A 20,703-nucleotide genomic window follows, 5' to 3' on the forward strand; every position below is an offset into this window, starting at 1 on the left:
TTCAGTTTTTTTTTGGGGGGGAGGGGGGACTCATTTTGTCCAACAATAATATCCAAAGCGAAATCTGCGTCTAGGAACTTAGAAGCCCACATCTGGAATGCTGTCATCTAAGCTAAATGACTTAGCCAAAGGTCGCCTTAAGAAACAAGGCCCGGGGAGGTCCAGTGCGACCTAAAGAAAGATCCTCCAGGAGCCCAGCGGCCCTTTCTGGACTCCTGAGTGATTGCAATGCTGGGGATTTTCAGGCAGAGTTGTTTTCCCATTTCTGTCGCTGTCTGATGGTTTTGCCTTCTCAGAGTTACATACATGGCACCTCACCTCTGAGAGACCCTAAGAGGCAAGTGGGGGCAAGATCAGAGTCACTGGAGCCTCTCAGCAGCTCCCAGACTGAAAGACAGGGTCAAGAGTCACATGAGGATAGAAGGGATCAAAACTCCACTTTCCCATCTGCAACCACAGCTGCACAGAAAGCTCCAACATCCGTCCTGGAACCATTCAACCTGGTGAGAGACGGCTTCTCTCTGGTCCTGGCCACTCTCAGCCGTAATTCTGATCCCCTCTGCATCTCAAATCCCAGCCTAAACTCATCAACCTTCTCCAAAACGTGCTCCCAATCCCGTATCCTTGTCTGGGAAAACATCACATCCTTCTCCTGGTCATCTGAGCGTGAACCCTCCACTGGTATTCGCCACACTCTTTAAACTTCCCTCCTCCACCTCATCAGTCACCAGGGCCTGTTGTTTCATCCTTCATCACTCCTCTCTGTCCATCCTGGCCCTTCTGTTTTGATCCTTATAGATTCTACACAGACCTGGGTTTCCCTGTTTGTGATTGGTTTTTTCGAGCCCAGGATATGAGTGGTGCCATGGTCGAAGCAGGCAGAACTCGCCCACGGAACCACCGCTTTCACTCTCAGACAGTAATGGTCCCTGACTGCCTCTTGGTGGGAATTTGCAGGAAGCTGAGGGAGTCTCAGGAATGAGGGTCTCCAGCTACACCAAGGACAAAGTACTTAACGCTGCTTCCCTTAGCAGAAGCCGAGCCACAAGGGGCTGCAGCGGAAGGCGGACACAAGCAGCAGGTCTAATCAATGGACTCCGACCACATTTACTCAAGCACTCCCCGTCCCTTTCCTGTGTGTGTTTCCATCCATCCGTATGGAGAAGTAAGTGTTTTTTTGTGGCAGAATTCTTCTCTCCCGCTAACCGTCTTCTATTTAGGAACAATGGTTACTGTTGCTACCAGATCTTCTTTCCAGGCATGAAAGCAGCTGCTAGCGAAGTGGCCAGCGATTTCTCATGGACCAGAATGGACAGACTCAACTCGACTAGCTCAGGGCTTCTCAAACTTTTTTTGTCTAAAAACCACCCGGACATTTTTACAAATCACTGGTTAAAATGGAGCTTCTGATTTAGCCAGTCTGGGGTGGGGCCTGAGAGTCTGTATTTCTGACAAGCTAAGGGAAGCTGATACTGCTGTTTGTGGACCACTCTGGGAGTGCAAGGGTCTTCAACCCTTGAACCTCCACCCCGTGCCCCACCTTCCAATCCCTGCACCTCCAGTCTGCTGCTACTCCCCAAAAGGGAGACACAAGCCTCCCCATCTCCCTTTTTCTTCATCCCACTGCACTCCTGTAGAGAAGGAAGCTATCAGCTGGGCTACAAAAGCTGTCTAAAGGCACCCCAAGTCTGAAACCAGGATAGAAATCCTAAAACTGGGGAAAAAAAAAAAAATCCTGCAGGGACTTTTCTAAATCATCCCTGTCTTCCTCTGTCTCTTGGTTTCACTCTTACACACGGGTCCTTTCTTAACTTGATCTTTCAAAGGGAACCACCAGGGAAAAAAAGGAATGTTCAGCCTAGATCCCAGTTGTCATGGACTGTACTTCACGGCAGGTATGCATCCTGAGTTCATCTCCATCCATACAACCCTGACGGCATCTTATACAGCAGAAGCTTCTTTCCTGCCATGGACCATGTGCTACGCGTGTTATTCATATGCATGTGATTTTAGGTGCCTGAAAATACATACTACCATGAAAGATTTGAGCCTGTGCAAAGAGGGGTGCTCTCTTAATATATTTTTTTAAAATCCCTAGACTGGAAATGAGCAAATCTGTAGCAGAAAAACAAGCCCAGCTATTCAGACAGCAGAGATAAGATTTTAGAGAAGAATTGCTAAGAATGGCAGCAGCCCCAAACAAATCTACTCTCTCCATTTTTTTTAAATAAAAATGTTAGGGGATGGAGGGTGGGCTTTTGTGAAGGAGTAAATAAACCACCTTAAAGATCTATGTTTAGAGACAATTCAGAAGTAGCCATTCCAGGGAGAAAAGACTCAGGCTGGTGCCTATGGACCAGCTCGTCCATGCAATATTTGATAAGCAGCTTCCATCACAGTGTGGCCATTCAGTCTGGAGTTTTATTTAAATACCGCCATCCCCATAGACTTCGGAGACCTTATCCAAAAAGGCAGCTTCTACCTAACAGAATCTCTCCCAACTCAGCCCTCAGCCAGCGGAATTCTGGTCATTTATTAACTCAACTGGGAAAGAGGGCGGGGATGCTGGGGGTGCTGGGGTCGCGTGAGCTGAATTCCCAATGGCTGAGGAGCGTATTTCCCCAAAGATACAGTCACATCATCTTTTCTAAGTCTCCCTACAGGTCTGAGCCCTGCCTACCACTCTTATAACTGATTCCCAATTTTAGAGACTTTTAAAAAATAGGTTGAAACTGTTCTTTTCGGCTTGGGCTCTGGTCCTTCATGGTAGTACGTACTTCCATGTACCTAACAATCTAACAATACTACCCACGAATGAAAAACAGGGCAGGCATAGCGCAGGCTCACGGCACTTAAAAAAAAATCCTCCAACATGATAAGTCCCCATTGTAAGATGATGCCTTCTCGAGCTACAGGGAGGAAGACAAATGATCGGTGCACACCTGCTCCTTGGAATGGTTCACTGCTAAAGAGCTGGAGCCTGGAAAACCATGAGGCTCAGCCTAGCATTACATCACCACGCTGAGCCAGCTCCTCGCTGAAACCCAGGCATGGGGACGAGTGAGGAAGCCCCACATGGCACCCAGTCCCTACTACAACACACAGACCAACCCCTGTGTCTTTGAATCTACACATCAATGGCTCTCAGGAACCGACCACTTTACCACCCCTACCCCCAAATCTCCACAAACTACTCTTGAAAAGTCCTTCTCTTTGGGAAAGGAGAGTAGGTAAGGCTGGGATGTGGAGGCCCAGAAGCCTGACCTGCTGTAATACGGCTCAGTAGCCAGAACTATTCAATAAGCCCCATCCTCCAGACAGGCCCAGGTGGGTAATGGAGACGATCACATGGAAATGGCAATTCTAATAAACACCCATCCAGGATAAAGGCCACTTCTGAGCACATTAGCTCTGTGGTTTAAGGAGAAATGAACGGATTCCTGGATCAATGGACGGTCAAATGTTGCCTTGACCAATGGACCAAGGACAAGACTGTTGGACTGGCTTTACCAATAATAGCAAGCAGCCTTGTCCTCGACAGTGTTCACCAGCAAGTGTAGAGAAGCTTAGGCTAACTCGACCACCGGTGATGCTCCACTCCCTCTGCCTAGCCATGTGAGTGGCTGCCACTAAACTGGCCTGCCTCCATGGGCACGGCGCTACCACACTCAAGGATTCTTCCCAAGAGGCCCTTGTTGATGCCGGCTGTTTCCTTGCAGGAAATACCACTGTGCCGGGGGTGCAGTTAAGATGCTGATGGCACAAGAAGCCCCCACTATGCACTGAGCTGCTGAACAACCAACAAATTCCAGGGGGTCATTTCTGGCCCCCCGGCAGTATCCTGGGGCTGCCAGATGCTCATTCCAGAGGGGACACAGAATGCTACAAGGGGCAGCCACCAGGTAAAACCATGCAAGGGTACGGAGAACGGTGGGCCGCCTCGGCTCCAGGCTGCACGGGCATCAGGAGAGGCGGCACTAACTAACAAAGCCCGGGCAGCCTCTCCTTCCCCCGGGGGGGGGCTCCAAGCGGCCCGGCGGAGCACTTACATTGCCTCGGAAGCCTCCTGGTTCAGGTCGCCGGCTGGGACTGTCTGCAGGGACTGCGACCCTCCCATCCTCGCTGCGCCCTGGCGAGCAGGCTAGCCGCGAGCAGGGCCAGCGTCCTGGCACGATTCCTCCAGCGGGAGCCCGCGGTAGGCCGGCCGGCGGCCGGGGCTGCTGCACTGCAGATGGGAGCAGCTGCTGGCATCCGTGGCGGTGGCGGCGGCGGCGGCGGGGAGCTGCGGCTCGAGGCCGAGCCGGAGCCGGGGGAGCGAGCTCCGCGGAAGTGGGCGCGCGAGTGTAGCCGGCGCGCGCCTAAGTCTGTGCGCGAGTGTAGCCGGCGCGCGCCTAAGTCTGTGCGCGAGTGTGGCCGGCGCGCGCGGCTCTGCCCGGGGCGCGCGAGTGTGAGCGTGAGCGCCGGTGTGGTCCGAATGGCTCTGCTCTTAAACCCCCCGGCAGCCCGGCTCCTGTGTGTGACACGCTGATGTCATCATCCCCGAGCAGCCCCCGACGCCTGCATCTTCACAAAGCTCCACCGCTGGCTCCGGAAACCGGGCCAGGAGGAGGGAGGACGAAGACCCTCCCTCTACACCCACGTCGCCTCCCCCAGCCTCCCCCAGCCGCGCCCCGACCGCCGGCATTGTGTGGCTTTGAAATGCAAATATACGGCCGGCTGGGGAGCCTGGGGCCCAGGAGGGAGGGGAGAGGTGGTCTTGGCCAGGCTGACCACCGAGAGACTGGGGGTATTCTCATTCCGGCTGGCTCATCCCTCCAGGAAGAAGGAAATGGACTCTCCCGATGGCTGGAAGAGCAGGTAAACAGGCTGCAGTGGGAAATGTGCAAGATGTGTGCAGCCGCCCCTGCCGCTTCTGCCTCCTTCAGGCTGGCGGCCAGGCCCTGGAGCCGGCGGAGGCCGGTACCAGGGAGATGCGAGGGCCGGGCTCCTCCCCGCCATCCCACGGAGAGCCCAGGCCCGGCCTCCAAGGACACCTGTGCTCACACAATTTGGGGGTGGGGAGACGGGGGCAAGCTGGAGAGAGAGAGGCACATCCTGTTACAGAATCCGCAGCCTCATCTTTAGCCACCAGATGAGGGCTCCACAGAGAAGCCCGGTGCAAGGGCTCATCTTGAACAATCAGAAGCCAGGCAAGTTAAGAGGCCCACTCAGGTACTTCAGTCCACACGAGTATACAGGGAAAAGGCAGCTCTCTGTGACATACTAACTAACCGCCCAGCTCTGTGATTCTAAACACAGGCTCGGGCCTGCAGGAATGTCTGTGACACCCCATAACAATGCCCCCAGGACCCACCCACATTCCCCTGCTGGGGCAAAGGGGTGGGGTGGGGGGGCCAGCCAGCTAAGTTCCTGATCTGGCTCTGGCTGGCTTCAAAACCTTCAAGGCTTGCTTGGGCTCCTGGGCCTTCTCATGGAAGGCTACTAGAGAAGGATTTCATCTCCCTTTGGTTCAGGAGGTTTGGGGGCACATCTGGGAACTGTCCATCCATGCTGTCCTGCTCTCCATTCAGTTCAACTGCATTCTGAGCTCCAGACACAGACTCACGACTGAATTAAAGTAGAACCTCTGATGGGTAAGTTGAAAAACTCTTCTACATTTTCCTAGCGTCTCTTCACCCCAGAGCACAATCGGCCTAAAATGCACCTAAATTGTGGCCAAAGGGAAAGTAAAATGACAACAAAACTGTTCAAAGCACTTTGAAATGTTCTCCAACACACTGAGTATTTTCTAAAACTGTGACCAAGGATGTATGGACGGGCACTTTTTTGGCTCCTGCCGTCAGGTTAGTTCTGAAGCTTCATAGAGATTTTCCTCTGCTCATACGTAAGATCAGTGTCAAACAAAGAGTCAGAAAATCAAAATTGTTTCCCGGGATACAACATGAAATTTCCAGGAAACACTGAGAAGGTTTATTTTCTCTAATTTATACGAAAATAGCTAATGATGATGTCAATCTGGCAGGGAAGGTAACTGTCAGGGGGTGGCCTGGTGAGGCTTGCTCTGGAAAGCACCTCCCGGGAAGCTGTCACTCACTGTCAGCAACGGGTGCCATCTGATGGCAGGGATTCTGAAACCCATTCATCCTCTCATTCTCAGCACCCCGAGGGTTTCTTTCTCTGTCAGAAAACAGAACTCTCGGTCCTCATAGGCAGCATGGAGTTCAAAGGACCTTACCAAGTGGGGCTGAAAATTTTATAAATACTGACCTAGACTTAGTTTTTTTGAGGAAAGTGACCTCTTCCCTGGCCACTGAGGGTATGGCCTCAGCCAAACTCAGCACTAGGAAAATACATGGGGAAAACAATGAGGAACACAGTTAGAACTCATCTGATAACTTGTTTTTCCCATGACACACCAAAGTGCAGAGCCTTCCAAGTATCCTTACCCTGAAAAGGCAAGGGTTTGCTGCCATAACAAGAGAGGACTCTGAAGTGAGACAAGAGTTCAAATCCTGACTTCTCCCTCATTTGCTGTGTGGTCTTGAGCTAATCGCTTAACCATACTGAGCCTCTACTTCCTCAGCCAGCAAAGAGAGAGAGCATCTATTCTTCAGGGTATTGGGAAAATTAAATTATATATATGGGAAGGCCTGGGACCAGGACTATAATGACGCTTGAGCAGTGTTAATTTTCTTTCCTTCTTTATAAGAAGTCTTTCCCTCTAATAGCACAAAGGAAGTGAGGAGGCAGACAGTGAAGTCCTTTTACTTAGAATCTCAACAATCATAAAGTTATGATGTTGTGACACTTCACTTCGCAGACTGACACCATCTCACTGATGTTAAAAACATGACCAAGAACCAGCGGGAAAACAAATCCAATCTAGAAACCATTTAGGTTTACAACTGAAGACAGTACCTTATTCGTTTGTATAATGTATTTCTGGGAGAACCATTCAGACCCTCATTTAAGACCTTTTGGTGCTTACTTTACACATAATTTAAAACAAGCTTGGTTAGCTAGTAATTCAGCCTACAGAAAAAAAGAAAACTTAAAAAATGGGGAAGGAGAGTGATTAGAGAGGAAGAGAGCTGTGCTATGGACTGAACATTTGTTTCCCCCCAAAATTTCTTCTGTTGAAGCCCTGATACCCAGTTCCGTGGTATCTGGAGGTGGGGCCTTTGAGATGTAATCTGGGTTAGATTAGGTCACAAGGATCCTCTCATGTTGGGATTAATGCCCTTATAACAAGAGAAAGAGGCATAATCTCTCTCTGCCACTTGAGGACAGAGCGAGAAGGCAGTGGTCCACAAACCAGGGACAGGGCTCTCCCTAAGAACCTGAAAATGCTGGCACCCTGATCTCGGACTTCCAGCCTCCAGAACTGTGAGAAATAAATATTTTCATTGAAGCCACCCACCACAAGTTATTTTTGTTACAGCAGCCCAAGGTGACCAACCAAGACAGGCTGCTTAAGACACACTGATAGGTCCAAGAAGAACAACTAACAAAAAGGGAAAAGATAAAAAAAAATATCCAAGTCAGACCAAGGAAATTTGAAACAACGTAGTCCAGGGCCAGGTAACCCAGCTTAAGCGCTCAGTAGACCCTGGGCTCTGGTTATCCACCAGAACTGCCACTAACAATGTTACCACCTTTTAGACCCCACTCCTACCTGTTTACTGCCTCCCCCTCCTCCCTCCCCCACCTCACCCCATCCCAAATCATACCGAGGAGGTTAAATCATGGGTCTGTACAATGAGGAGGCACAGACTCCACCAAAGATTATTAAAATGCAAGCAGTTAGCATTCCAATCACACAGTCCCTCGTGTATTCAAACCTGCACTGAACACCCACGTGGACCAAGCCCTTGCTGGGGCTGAGGCTGCAGACACATCCCACCAGTCCCCTCTGCTTAGTCCCCGCCTTCCTTCCCGGAGGTGCTGCCTCCACACGGCCCCTGGCTGCTTCTCCCTTCCGTATCACCTCTCCATACCCAGCCCACACTTCAGACTCTACCCTGGCCACCCCTGGCCACACCATGAGGGGTGGAGGCTGCTGCAGCAGCACACTTCCTCTTTCCATCAAGCCAGGGATACCCAACATTTCTAACCATGGCCCTAATGAGACCTGAACTCAAACAGCCTCTCTGCCGGCCTCTGGACCAGAGCACGCATATTCTAGGACACTAAAGGTAGGCTAAGCCCACTTAGATGGGTTCCACTGCCAACCCTCCCTGAGACACCCTGGAAACATGGATAAGCCAAGGAACACACCCATCATTTCTAGAAAAATCAGCAATTCCACCTATACTAATGCACTTGCCTGGCCTATAAATGTCAAATAAGATGTCTATTCTCAAGTTACTTACTGACACATACCAGCAAGATCAGCAAACCTGCCAAATCTCTATAATTGAGAGATAAACTGTGTGGTACAGATTTTTAAATCCCACTAGGGTCCAAGAGACTGAGCCATAGTCAAGAAGGGTGAGTAATTGAAAGCATCTCTGACACCCCCAGAAAAACAAACCTGAGCAGCTTTATCTTTGCCTCCAGCCTCGGGGAAATCTCCAGTTGCCATAGCAGCAACACTCTCCAAACAGGACCGATGGACCCCTGGCGCTGCTAATTAGCCCAGGCACACTTGCTAAAGGAAAGTAGGTCAGATCACAGAAAAACCCATCTGGAGAGTGCTAAGAATGTAAATACAGATGGAGAAGGGGCCGGGCAAGATCTTGTTTCAAGTCTTTGGCCTTCACCACCATGGTGGGGACCGTCGGGAGGCTGCACAAAAGCACGTGGACCTTCTCTCTCTAGGAAGCTAACCTGTCGGCAGGCTCTGGGCTCCGATGTGCCAGCTTGCAACTTGTTCCTTCATCTGAGGCCGGGAAAGTCCAGCCCCACACACACCACACAACCCCCACCCCCCATCTTGTGGCTTACTGCTTTTCCTGAGATTCTAAGAGCTGAGGGCTGTTCAATTTCGGACCCAAAATCAGCAACCCCATGTAAATAGGAGCCTGAGACCAGCAAAGCCAATCAGCGAACAGGACCAGGCTGCAGGTCAAAATGGCACTTTCTCTGCTGTGTTTTGCAGGTTGGGGGTCCACTTTCCTGGGCTTTTGGAGACACAGCGATTATACCACTCAGCCTTGCTCCAAAAGTTGTCCACTGCCTTCGGCGAAAAGTCTCAATTCTATATCCTGGCCCTGATTCTGACACTAGTTCCATCCTGCGTTTGAGCAGGGCCAGGGTCCCCGCTGGGACCTCACTACCGAGGAGGCACTCCTCCCCAGCCTCTCCAGCTCTCCCAGTTCCTCCCATGCATCCGGTCCCAGCTCCTGGCCAGCTTCAAGGAGGAGTCAGTCTCGACCAGTCCACAGACTTCTCCCCATTCTCTCTACCGCTGCCAGATGTAAGCCTCGTGCTTTCTCGCCTCACCTTTATGCATGTATCTCATTTTACCCGTGTATCTCTGTCTGGTGTCCCCACTCTCCAGCCCACCACGTGTCCCACGTTCAGCCAGAGCTTCATAAACACAGGCGTGTGAAACCTCAGAGGACGTGGGAACAGGTCCTGGCAAAAGTCTTCAATCTAATGATCAGAGAAAAGGCAGGTTGTCAGGTTGCTTCATTTCCAGGACCACAGGGAGTCTGTTCATCTTCTACACTCTGACGTTAAATCTCACATGCCCACCCTTGGGAGTCTGGGTGGTTTTCTTGGGCTGAAGTACAAGTTCAGGTAACATCCCATCTTTTCTAAGATACTCTTGCCCTCTCTTTGAAAAGAGCTGATCTACTATGTCCTCCTCACCACCTTCATCATATTTACACCTGAGAGCTTTCCAAGTTCTTTTCAAGGAAGGAAAAAAAGAAATCCTTTCAATTTTGTTATGATAGAAGATGGAGATTGAGGATGTTACTGTTAGACCCAGGAAGGCAACCTAAAATGTGCTAGAAAAGAAATCAGTAAAGAGAAATGAAGCTCACTTTTATTTTAAAGTTAAAAATTCAGAATATGTTTTTAACCTTTGATTCCTACAAGAAGGAAGGAAAGCAGGCTGGTCGTAAAACCCAGGGCTTCGCAAAAGTTAGGATAGCATTGAGTTAAGAGGTCTCATCACATATGAAAAAAAGAAATCAGTAACACAAACACCACATCCAAGAAGAGTACAGAAGATCCTTAAAATCCTTCTTTCTCTACCAAATGAATTCAGCTCTTTTGAGATGGAAACGGGAGAAGACACTCTTGAGATAATGTTTTAGAAAAACATACCCTACCTAATTTCAAAAAGGACTCAAGCTTGCAGTTCAAGAGAGCAAAATAGAATTTGGGGGGAAAAGATGGAAAAAGTCAGTGAGGGTGAGGTTAGCCCAGAAGTACTTACCTAAGCCCTGGCTGGAGTAAGCTGCAAGTCTGGTTCTAAGTTTCCCAGCAGCCAAAGCGAAAAGGGAACTAATCGTGATTAGTTACACAATTCATAAACCCAGCAGATTTAAAACAAACAAACAAACAAACAGGCTATTCCATGGATAAGCAGCTTTTTTCATGACTGACAGTCTCAGTATGTTCTTTCCTATGGGTTCTCCACCAGGAGACAGTGTATGTGGTGGACAATGCCTTCAACAAAATCCTTCCACCAACACAAGATTCAATTTCATATGCTACTTCAGCAAGCATATCAGCAGCTCCCCAAGCAATCAGTAAAATCAGAAAACAGTGACATTCTCGGAGGATGTATTTCTGGTTGCCCCATCCTGCAGAGAGGGTCCCCACCATCCATGTTCCCATGGTAACAAGGTTACATCAGAGGAAGCAAAGGTCAGCCTTAAGAAGATGTTCACCAACAAAACAACCACTGATGGACTCAGTTGTCCCTCAAATGCTCCTCCTGGCTTCACAAGTCCTTGCTGACTGTCTCTCGTTGATTGTCAGGCAAATAAATATACAACACTACCAACTGCAAATCTAGCGGAAGGTGCAGGACTACATTAAGTGAATAAAAGTGACACTGAGGAATTGCCCCAAACTGCTGAGAAATGGCAACCCGTGAATAACGGAAGAAGAGACACTAACAAGGACGAGGAAGAAGGAGGCTTCAAAGAGAGGACATCAAAGACCCAAGAGAGCCCTTCAGAAAGCCGGTGAAGCCCTTATGCTTTTATGCTACAGTGACTCTGTGCTTGAGCTGCAAGAGGGAAATGTGAAGAATACGCAACCCTGAAAATCTGGCAGAGAAATACGGCCAGAATTCTGTGCTCACGCTAAGCATTAACATATGGTTATCATTAAAGTCCACATTTTGTTAAGTATAAATCATTTTCATAGTTTTTTTCATTTCTTCTTTCAAGGTCAAGTCCCAATTAAACATTTTCCCCACGATTACCATAAAATTTTCATTCATTAAGTGGATTCATTTTAAGTTGCCTTTTTCAGGTAACAGTTTTCTTTAGGTAATCTAGACCCCTCCCTATGACTACTTTCATCAACTAGGTTTAAGATCACAGGCTAAAACAAGCAGGGTGGCCCAAGGTAGACATTTGGCCAAATAAAACTCCAGCCTCCAGAGTTCAAGCTTGTACTTAGAAACAGTCAAGTTTCATACAAACCTGGGAAGAGAGAACCAACTGACTTTGTTTGGGATCAAAAACATAACCAGCATGAAATCTATCTTTCTTCTCCAGGAACCATTTCCAAGAAAAACAGAAACTTCCATAAGCACTATAAAAAGATTTCAATCCTTATTAAAAAAGTTTAGATATTGTATTTGGTTTGAGCGTTGATGTATTAATTACATTAATTAAGCCTAGAGCTTAAGCTTATGGGTTTTAGAGGCTACTTTGTACCAGGAATAAGAGGCCTTTTTAAAGAAAACATTCAGGTGTAAACAGAGATGGGATCTCCCAGCTGCCAAAATGGAGAGCAAAGCTGGTTTCTGAAGCCGGACTGGAGAAACAGGTTGAGACCTGAAGGTTCCGCCCACCTGTACTGAGAGGGTTCCCCTCAGTGGCCCCAAAGAGGCTGTTCAGCGTGGAAATGCTTCCAAGGTGAAAATGCAGACAAACATATTCAGAAGCTCTAAACCCCATGGTCCTTCCTTCATTGTAAGCAGAGTGGGTACTTGTGACATCCCCTGCCCCAGAGCAGTGGCCAGTTCGTGAATTCATGAAGGCAGCCCCACTGTCAGCTGGTCTGGGGTAAATTACATTCCATGCCTGACTAGCAGGGATGCGGAGCCTGACACGGGGCTGCCCTACTTGTGAGCAGAGCAGTGAAAACGAGGCACTGAGGACCAGAACTGCTGACTCAAGGCTCCGTGATAGAACAGAAATCCAGAACGGCGGGGCCAGAAATAGCATCCTGAATGTCTACTGATAGCATAATTCACATAGCATCTGAGGGCAGACTGAGTGAATGAGCGTGCGTGTGTACGTGTGTGCGTGTGTATGTGTGTGCGCGTGCGCATGTGTAGGCATGTGTGTGCGCGCATGTGCGCCACCAAACCCTAAAAATACCTCCTTCTTTTCATAACCATCCCATAGGCCCTGTCTGTGGAATTCCCTAGGCACCCAGGTAGCCGTCAATGGATGCAATTAGCTTAGAACTGTGCCTGAGGATAAGGGATTATTTTTCCTAAGTACTCAGAGTTTCAGGATTTGTGCATGTGAAGACAATCTTTCTGTGACAACAGACTGACCCAATTTCTGCCTCATCCCGCTGACCTTAAGAAAATGTATGAGAGATATTACCTGGTTTCCTGACAGCTTTCAAGAGGCTGGTTCCTTATAAAAGTTTAGTGCAGAATAAGTGCATGGTATATTCCCTTTTTTTTTTTTTTTTTGCATATCTTTAAACCATTAATCCAGAAAAAGAGGAAGGGATCCTACTTTACATGAGCATTTCCATGGTGCAGTGATTGTCCAGCCTAGGAACATGCCTCTGGTCCCCTAGCTTTGGGGACAGCAAGGGGTATGGCTCCCTTGTTTCTGGGAGGTCAACATCTCTCTCCAGAAGGGCCTGCTCTGACCCCTTCAAACCGTGGGCAGGCGCCCCCAGCACCCTCAGCACCAGTTTCTCCTTGCAAAGCAGAGGTCTGGGCAAGGCTGGCTCCTGGAGGGCTGCGGTTTTAAAAAGCCACCAGGTGACGACGCTCAATGAGATGGTTTTTAGACAGACTTGGGAGCCGGGCTGCTGAAGTGGGGTGCAAGGTGGGCAAGTCACCCCCCCCAAAGAGCCAGGAGAAAACACCAGGGGCTCCATGCTAGGTGGAACCATATGGGTAATGCACCCTGTCCACCCGGAGCCCCGCCAGGCCAGCAGGGGGAAGAAATGCTGGAATTGAACCTGAGGGCCTGGGAGACTCATCCTGGGAGCCCCTGCCCAGAATCACAGCCCAGCCAGGAATGGCCGTCCCTGCAGAGTCCCCTCAGAAAGAATGTGGCCATGTCCCCAGGGGTCGCCACTGTATCCCCAGTGCCTGGCCTCAGGCCTGCCCAGAGAAGAATGAATGAATGAATGCAAGCCAGAAAGACAGACTCAGAGCCTCTCCAACCCCACAGCCACTGCCCTAGTTCAGGCCACCATCGCCTCCCCTCGGACCACAGTAACACAGTAACGACCTCCAGTGGTCCAGTGACCTCTGGCCTCTCCTTGCCAGCCACCCTCCCTTTGGCCCCCAGAGAGATCCCCAAACTAAACTGGGTCCTGACTTTCCCCTGCTTAAAAAGGGGACGGAGCCCCCTTTCACTCTGTGGAACTTCCCCGTCTGGCTGCAGGCCCTCCAAATCTGACGGCCACTGCCCAAGTCCTCCCTCTAGTTCCCCTAGGCTTCTCCAGACCTGCTGCTGGAATCTGCTGAGCCTCCCCAACCCGCAGCCTCGAAAATGTGGTTCCCCCTCGCCAAGGAACCTTTGCTCCTTCACCCTCAGCTAATGCTTGCTCTGTTGGAAAATGCTGGTGGAAGCCAGCTCTCCTGGGAGGCCTCCCCAGCTTCTCCAGGCAGTGAGGTGCTCTCTTCTGGATCCTCTGTTCTCAACTCTGCAGGAGAGCTTACGTGCCGATTACGCTGTGTCTGTTTATAGGACAGTCGTCTCTCTCTGCCTCCTTTGTCCCAGCACCCCTGGACATGAGGGGAGCCGACACTGACTAAATGCCTCCTCTCTGTCAAGCACTGGGCTGCATTCTTCTGACCTCATGTACTCTTCACAGTTACCTCCAAGAGGTGGGTACCACCCGCCTCACTTTAAAGATGGGTACACAGTGGCACAGAGTGGCCAAGTAACTTGTCCAAGGTCACACAGCTCATAAATGGGCCAGGGGCTTGTCCCTCTAACTTTATGCACCTTCCTCTGCGCCGCATCACACATGTGATATGACATAGAAGCAACCCAGGACGTGCATACTGAGCGGATGGGTGGATGGATGGACAAACAGACGGATGGATAGAAATAAAGCAGAAGACACACTACATGATCACTTAGAACACTCATCACCTCCTACTGTGGACAGCACCAGGTCTGTGACATCCTCTCTTGAGCCAAAGTATAACTGAAACCAACTCAGCAACAAAGGCCATAGAAATCCGAGGCCAGGGGCCCTGAGCCGGGCACTGGCGAGGAGCCCCTCTCCCCCCTTAACCCCCGGGGCCTGTCTCTGCCTGGCCTCCTCCCTCAGTTTGGGGTCTGTTTCTCCACCTGCTCCTGACAACCACTCCCCCACCCTCGCCCTGCCCCACACCTCCTACTGGGTCTGAGGGCTGAAGGCACACACTTGGTTTGGAAGAAAAGCAGCCTCCTGAAGTACAAAACCCTAAAATTATAACATGTCAGCCAATGTAGCACAGGGCCCAGGGCATCATGGAGAACGGGGTGGAGGGGCAGGTTTCTGGGCCTCACACTATCCTGACAACTTCTATCCCACTGGAGCCAGGCTGGGCACCTCCAGCCACACTTTCACTGGCCCCTCAAAGCTCCAGGGCACCCCTTGTTCTTCACTGAACCCCGTGTCAGGTAAGATTCCTTTCCAGGCCACTGAGGGGGTCCTGGGACTCCAGCCTAGATGGGGTCTCCCAGCTGCACCCCAATGAGCAGGGCCAGGGGAGCCCTGCCTGGTTACCTGCTCTCCTTCTGTCTCCCCCCAGAAATGGGAGAAGGAATTTCAGGGCTGGGATCATGGGTCCTGCCAGCTCCGTGCACACGCCACCCAGAGATGGGAGAATTTTAGGGCTGCCCGCAGCAGGCAGGGGCCAGGGGGCATCTCACCAGAAACCCTGATGAGCCAGGCCGCCTGCCTCTCCTTGGACCCTGGGCTGCAGTTCCAGGTGGGGTTACTCAGAGGTGCTGTCACTCAACCTTCCTGCACCAATACGGAACCAGCTTCCTCCTGCAAGAAGCTCAGCTGCCTCCCCCATCTCACTCCTTCTGTGTCTGTCCAGGCAGCCTGTCTGGCCAGGTTTCCAAGTTACCGATTCCTTAGGAACAGCCATCCCGCAGCAGGCAGAGTGGGAGGTCAGCTCTGGACAGGGATGGTGTTTGCTCAGGGTCACACCCAGCTGGCCCATGTGCCAACACACCAGGCTTTTGCCACAAGCCCCCTGAGGTCCCGAAACCCATGATCAGCTGTGGCTGCCTTGGCAAGAATGAGAGCTTTCGACTTGCATTCCTGGAAATTCTTTACTATCAGATTCCCTGCCTGGCTTCTGCCTCAGAGAGCTCAATTAATCGCTGCATAATGCACTCCAAACAGCATTAGTAGGTCAGGGTGTCTGCTGAGCACAAAAGCCACAGAAGGGCCATGCTGAAGGAGCAAGGAAGGCCTGCCGGAGCTTTGCCACTTTGGCAGACAGTGTCCCTCCCAGGACCAGCTCTTTGCTTTGGGCAAGGTTTAGAAGCAGAGAAATGAAGCTCTCTCTCTCCTCCCCATGGACTCTCTCAGAGTCACATCTGTTCTCCCTAAGGCTTGTGGCGTAACGATTACCAATGGGCCTGGGGGAGAGGATGGGGGTGTGAAAACTCCAGGAGAAAAGCCATTTGCACTGGAAATGTGAGACTGTGTCATCATTTCCACAGCAGCCATCATGCAGGAGGAGGCAGGAAGTCACCCAGCATGTTTGCAAGAACAGAACAGCTGTTGATGCTGTAATAAGATGTGCCCCGGGCTTTCTTTGCTAAGACACCAACCAGGTCTCACTGCCCCACCACTCCCTTCTAAGCCCAAAGAAGGGAGGACAAAGCCACAGACGTCAGGGGTACTGCAGTCGCCTGTGTATGGTCAAAACACACAGAGGGCGTGCCAGCTCCGACGATGGAAGCCTGGCTGGAAATGGGCACTGACGGAGGATGTATCTCCAAATCATGAGACCAACTGGACCTCGGACTCTGGCCCAGACCTGGTGAATAACAACTTCCATTACAGTGAAATGAAATTTTCATCTGTGCATTTTTGAAACTTGCTTTGAAAACCTCCAAGGGCCCGCCATAGGGAAAAAGACAAGATTTATTTGGATCTTTGGATCCAAGCCACAGCCCCATGGTTAAAGCAGCCACGGAGGGAGGGAGTGGAGCTGGCAACACCCTAAAGGCACAGCTGAGGGTGTACTTAGGGCGGTGGGGCCACGGCCATCCCTGGTCCATCTGTCCAGTTCCGCTGGACCAGGACAGGGAGCCTCAGGGGCCCGATCAATCCTGAAACCACTCCTGCCCTGCCAAGCAGCTGGAAAGATCCTTTAAAAAAATGCACATCTGCTCAGATCTCTGTACTGCCTCAGGGCTTGTGGACCCTCTTAAAATAAAGCCCTAGGAGCCAATGGCCCAATGGCCCAAGCTGGAACAATCTGAGCAACCAAATAAATAAAGAAGAACTGTATTATAACCCAGGGTATAAAACAAATATCCATGAGTCCATATTGACATCAATAAATGATTGAATTAACCAATAAGTGGGGGAGAAGCAACAAACCTCCCATGCAGAAGAATTCCAAAACATTTATGCAGATACTCCCCCCAAAAGAGAGGGTGCAGCTCCCCAGTCTTTACGTGTGCCCATAGTGACTTCCTTCCAAAGAGGACAGTATGGAAAAGCGGAAGAAAGGGGAACCTGATGAACACGACCCCAGCCAAGCAATCAAGGTCAACATGAACAGTCATAGGAAGTACCTGGACAAGATGTGATGAAAACGGTACTTTACCTCTGTGACCTTCCTCCCCAAACCCATAACTCTACTCTAATCAGGAGAAACAGCAGACAAATCCCAACAAAGGGACATTCTACACAACACCTGACCAGTCCTCCTCCGAACTGTCCAGTTCATCAAGAACAAGAAAGTGTGAGAAACTCTCACAGCCAAGAGGAACCCAAGGAGATATAATGACTAAATACCATGTCGTATCTTGGATGGGGTCGTGGAACAGAAAAAGAACATTAGGGAAAAAATAAGGAAATCTGAATAAACTAAGGACTTCAGTTAATAATAAGGTGTCCATACTGGTTCTTTAATTGTACCAAATGAACCACACTATTGTTACGGTGTTAGGGGAAAACGTATGCTTGGGTAAATGGGAACTCCATGTGCTATCTTCTCAATTTTTTGATAAATCTAAAACTATTCTTAAAAGAAATCTATAAAGTGCAAAAAATTCTACCAAGGAAAAAATATAAGGCTTCCAATCCTTAACACGAGTCACAGTGGGCCAACTCCCCCACCACCCCCACCCCACCGCCTGCTCTCCCCTCTTCCCTCCTCTGCAGGCTCCGGCCGGCCTCGAGGAGACCGCCTCAGTCTTGCTCCCTTCTCTTTCCTCAGGGTTTCTGCAGATGCTGTTCCTTCCCCTGCCCGTGTGTAGTTAAGTCCACTCAGCCTTCAGCTCTCAGCTGAGAAGTCACTTCCACTGGGAAGCCCTCCCCAGCCACCCAGGCTAACAGAGGTTCCAGGTTCCTCCCACTCCCACACTGGTCCCCTCTTCCATCCCACTCGTGACTGCTTGCTCCAGGTCTGTGTCCTCCAGTGGCTGTAAGAGCCACGGGAGTGATGCCCGTCTACGGCACAGTGTCTGGCCCAGAAAACCCCAAGTTCATGCGGCTGAATGCTCAGATGCGTAAATGAATGCGATTCAGAAGCCACCCAAGCAAAGCTGGTTCCAGGGAGTAAACCCCAAGGGTGTGGTGACCCAGAAGCACTCTGTGTGAGAAGTTTAAAATGTGCAGCCCTGGTGACCTCAGGGAAGGGGGCCCTGAGCAAATGGGTACCACTCGTCTCTGCTGGTGCCGGGGTGCACCAGGGAAGCCCTCTGACCCCTAGATGTCTGCATCAGAGAAAGGTCAAGACAGCAAGGTTTGGGTTTTGGATTTTTTGTTTTCTGTTTTTGTAATTTCGTCAACAATCTACTCTAGCCCCTGCATAAGCTTGGTTCTTTTTCTTTCCTTTTCTTTTTTAAAAACTGAGACATAACGTATAGGCAGTGAAATTCATCCTTTTTAGCTATAGAGTTCCAAGAATTTTGACACATACAGTCACGTAACCACCACAACCATCAAGACATGGAACATTTCTATCCGCCCCCGCAAAAAGATCCCCCATGGCCTTTTGTAGCCTATTGCCTGGTTTCCTTCCCTTTTTTCCAGAATATCATATAAATGGAATCACAAATCACGTAGCCTTTTGAGTCTAACCTTTTTCACTTAGCATAATGCATTTAAGATTCATTTATTTTATTGCATGAATCAATAGTTTATTCCTTTTTCTTGCTGAGCAGCAGCCTATAGGATGGATACCACAAATTATTTATTCATTCACCAATTGATGGACATTTTGGGTGTTTCAATTTTGGGGTGATTATGAATAAAGCTGGTGTAAACATGTGAGTTTGCAGGTAGATACATATTTTTATGTTTCATGGACAAATACCTGAAGGTGCCTTTTCTAGATCAGAGGGTAGACGTATAAGAAACTAAAGGGCAGAATATTTAAGAAGGGTAATTTTCTTTCTTTTTTCAGCACATTTTTATGAAGCACCTCCTATGTCCAAGGCAAACCAAGGGTGTCTCCCCAAATACCTATGAATGAACGAATGCTCCCGTTCCCCAGATGCTCATGCGATCTTGCCACCAGAAACCAGGTCTTGCATCCATTTCCACCCACAGCCCGAGGCCAGAAGTAGCAGAAGAAAAGGCACTGCACTGGAACCAAGAGGGGTGGGATGAAGGTTCCTGCTTTGCCACGAGGAGCTGAGGGACTGCAGATAAATTACCCCGCCCACCCTTCTGGGACTCAGGACCAACAGAACGGCAGGCAGAGATTATGGGCAGGACAGAGTGCTGTCCTGATAAGAGGGGCTCAGGTCCAGCCCCATCCCCACCTCCTCATCCCTGCGGGTCTACAACCACATCTGCATGTGATGAGCTTCCTCTCCCCTGAATCCTTCTATTGCTTCTGGATGCAGGTTTGGCAGGTGACATCTACCCTGTGGTCACCCCTTGTCATCTCACTCTCTCTCACAGCTTAGCTTTTGGCCCCTCTGTGCCTCCCCAGTAGCAGGACTCCCTGAGGCCACAGGTTTTCCCTTCTCAACACACCCAGGTGTATTTAGCCCTCCATAAGAAAAGACAGTCCAAGAATGCGCCTTAGAGGACTTTATGGTTAAGCAGTTTATAATCAGAACCAACTGTTGCATAGAAACAGGAGTTCTGAAGACTTGCTGTGATGGTTAATTTTATGTGTTGACTTGGCTCAGCCATTTACTCAGATATTTGGTCAAACACCAGTGCAGATGTCACTATGAAGGTATTTTTTTAGATCAATGTAACACTTAAATCAGTAAACTCTGAGTAAAGCAGATGACCCTCCATAATGTGGGTGGGCCTCATCCAATCAGTTGATGGTCTTAAGAGCGAAAGACTGACGTCCCCCAAGGAAGAGGGAGTTCTGCCAGTAGACGGCCTTTGGACTCAAGCTACAACATAAATTCTTCCAGCTTCCTGGCCTGCTCTGCAAATTTTGAATTTGCCAGTCCCCACATCTGCATGAGCAGTTTCCTAAAATAAATTTTTCTCTAAACAGGCAGACCTCAGAGGTATTACAAGTCTGGTTCCAGACCACCACAATAAAGCAAATATTACAATAAAGTGAGCCACGTGAATTTTTTGGTTTCCCAATGCATGTAAAAGTTATTTATACATTAGACTATAGTCTATTAAGGGTGCATTATGTCTTAAAAAAATTTTTAACATACCTTAATTAAAAAATACTTTATTGCTAAAAAATGCTAAGCATCATCTGAGCTTCCATAATCTTTGTGCAACAGTGACATCCAAGATCACTGATCACAAATCACCATAACAAATACAATAATGAGAAAGTTTGAAATATTGTGAGAATCATCAGAATGTGACACAGAGACATGAAGTGACTAATGCTGTTGGAAAAATGGCACCAATAGACTTGCTCGGGGGGAGGGGGTACAGCTCAGTGGCAGAGCATGTGCTTAGCATGCAAAAGGTCCTAGGTTCAATCCCCAGTACCTCCATTAAAAAAAAAAAAGATAAACTTAATTACCAATCCCCCCTCCCCGCAAAAAAAAGACTTGCTCAATGCAAGCCTTGAATTTGTAAAACAAAATGTAACATCCATGAAGTGCAATAAAATGAGTTATGCCTATATATGTGTGTGTGTGTATATATCTTACTGGTTCTGTTTCTCTGGATAAC

General features: G+C 49.4%; 1 protein-coding gene and 1 long non-coding RNA gene across 17 annotated transcripts in view; one reads left to right on the top strand and one right to left on the bottom strand.

Annotated features, from left to right (window-relative positions):
• The window catches only part of TACC2 (transforming acidic coiled-coil containing protein 2), a 196,543-nt gene that overhangs the window by 65,855 nt on the left and 109,985 nt on the right, over positions 1-20,703 (bottom strand). Inside the window, exon 1 of one of the 14 annotated variants that reach the window (XM_074373515.1) lies at positions 4,050-4,203. The exons of the other annotated variants lie outside the window; for them this stretch is intronic. Coding sequence (XP_074229616.1) covers positions 4,050-4,117 — 68 coding nt within the window. The 5' untranslated portion in view covers positions 4,118-4,203. Of the gene's footprint in view, positions 1-4,049; positions 4,204-20,703 lie in introns of those variants that run through there. 14 annotated transcript variants of the gene reach the window in all.
• On the top strand, positions 4,720-19,190 carry LOC141579077 (uncharacterized). Of its 3 annotated transcripts, none has more exons than XR_012510101.1 (3): positions 4,720-4,857; positions 5,514-5,633; positions 18,995-19,190. It is a non-coding gene; the product is annotated as an uncharacterized LOC141579077 (long non-coding RNA). The 3 variants fall into 3 exon arrangements; XR_012510100.1 differs by lacking the exon at positions 18,995-19,190 and adding an exon at positions 10,598-10,772; XR_012510099.1 differs by lacking the exon at positions 18,995-19,190 and adding an exon at positions 9,101-9,234.

Source organism: Camelus bactrianus, chromosome 11 (assembly GCF_048773025.1).
Source record: "Camelus bactrianus isolate YW-2024 breed Bactrian camel chromosome 11, ASM4877302v1, whole genome shotgun sequence".
NCBI lineage: Eukaryota > Metazoa > Chordata > Mammalia > Artiodactyla > Camelidae > Camelus > Camelus bactrianus.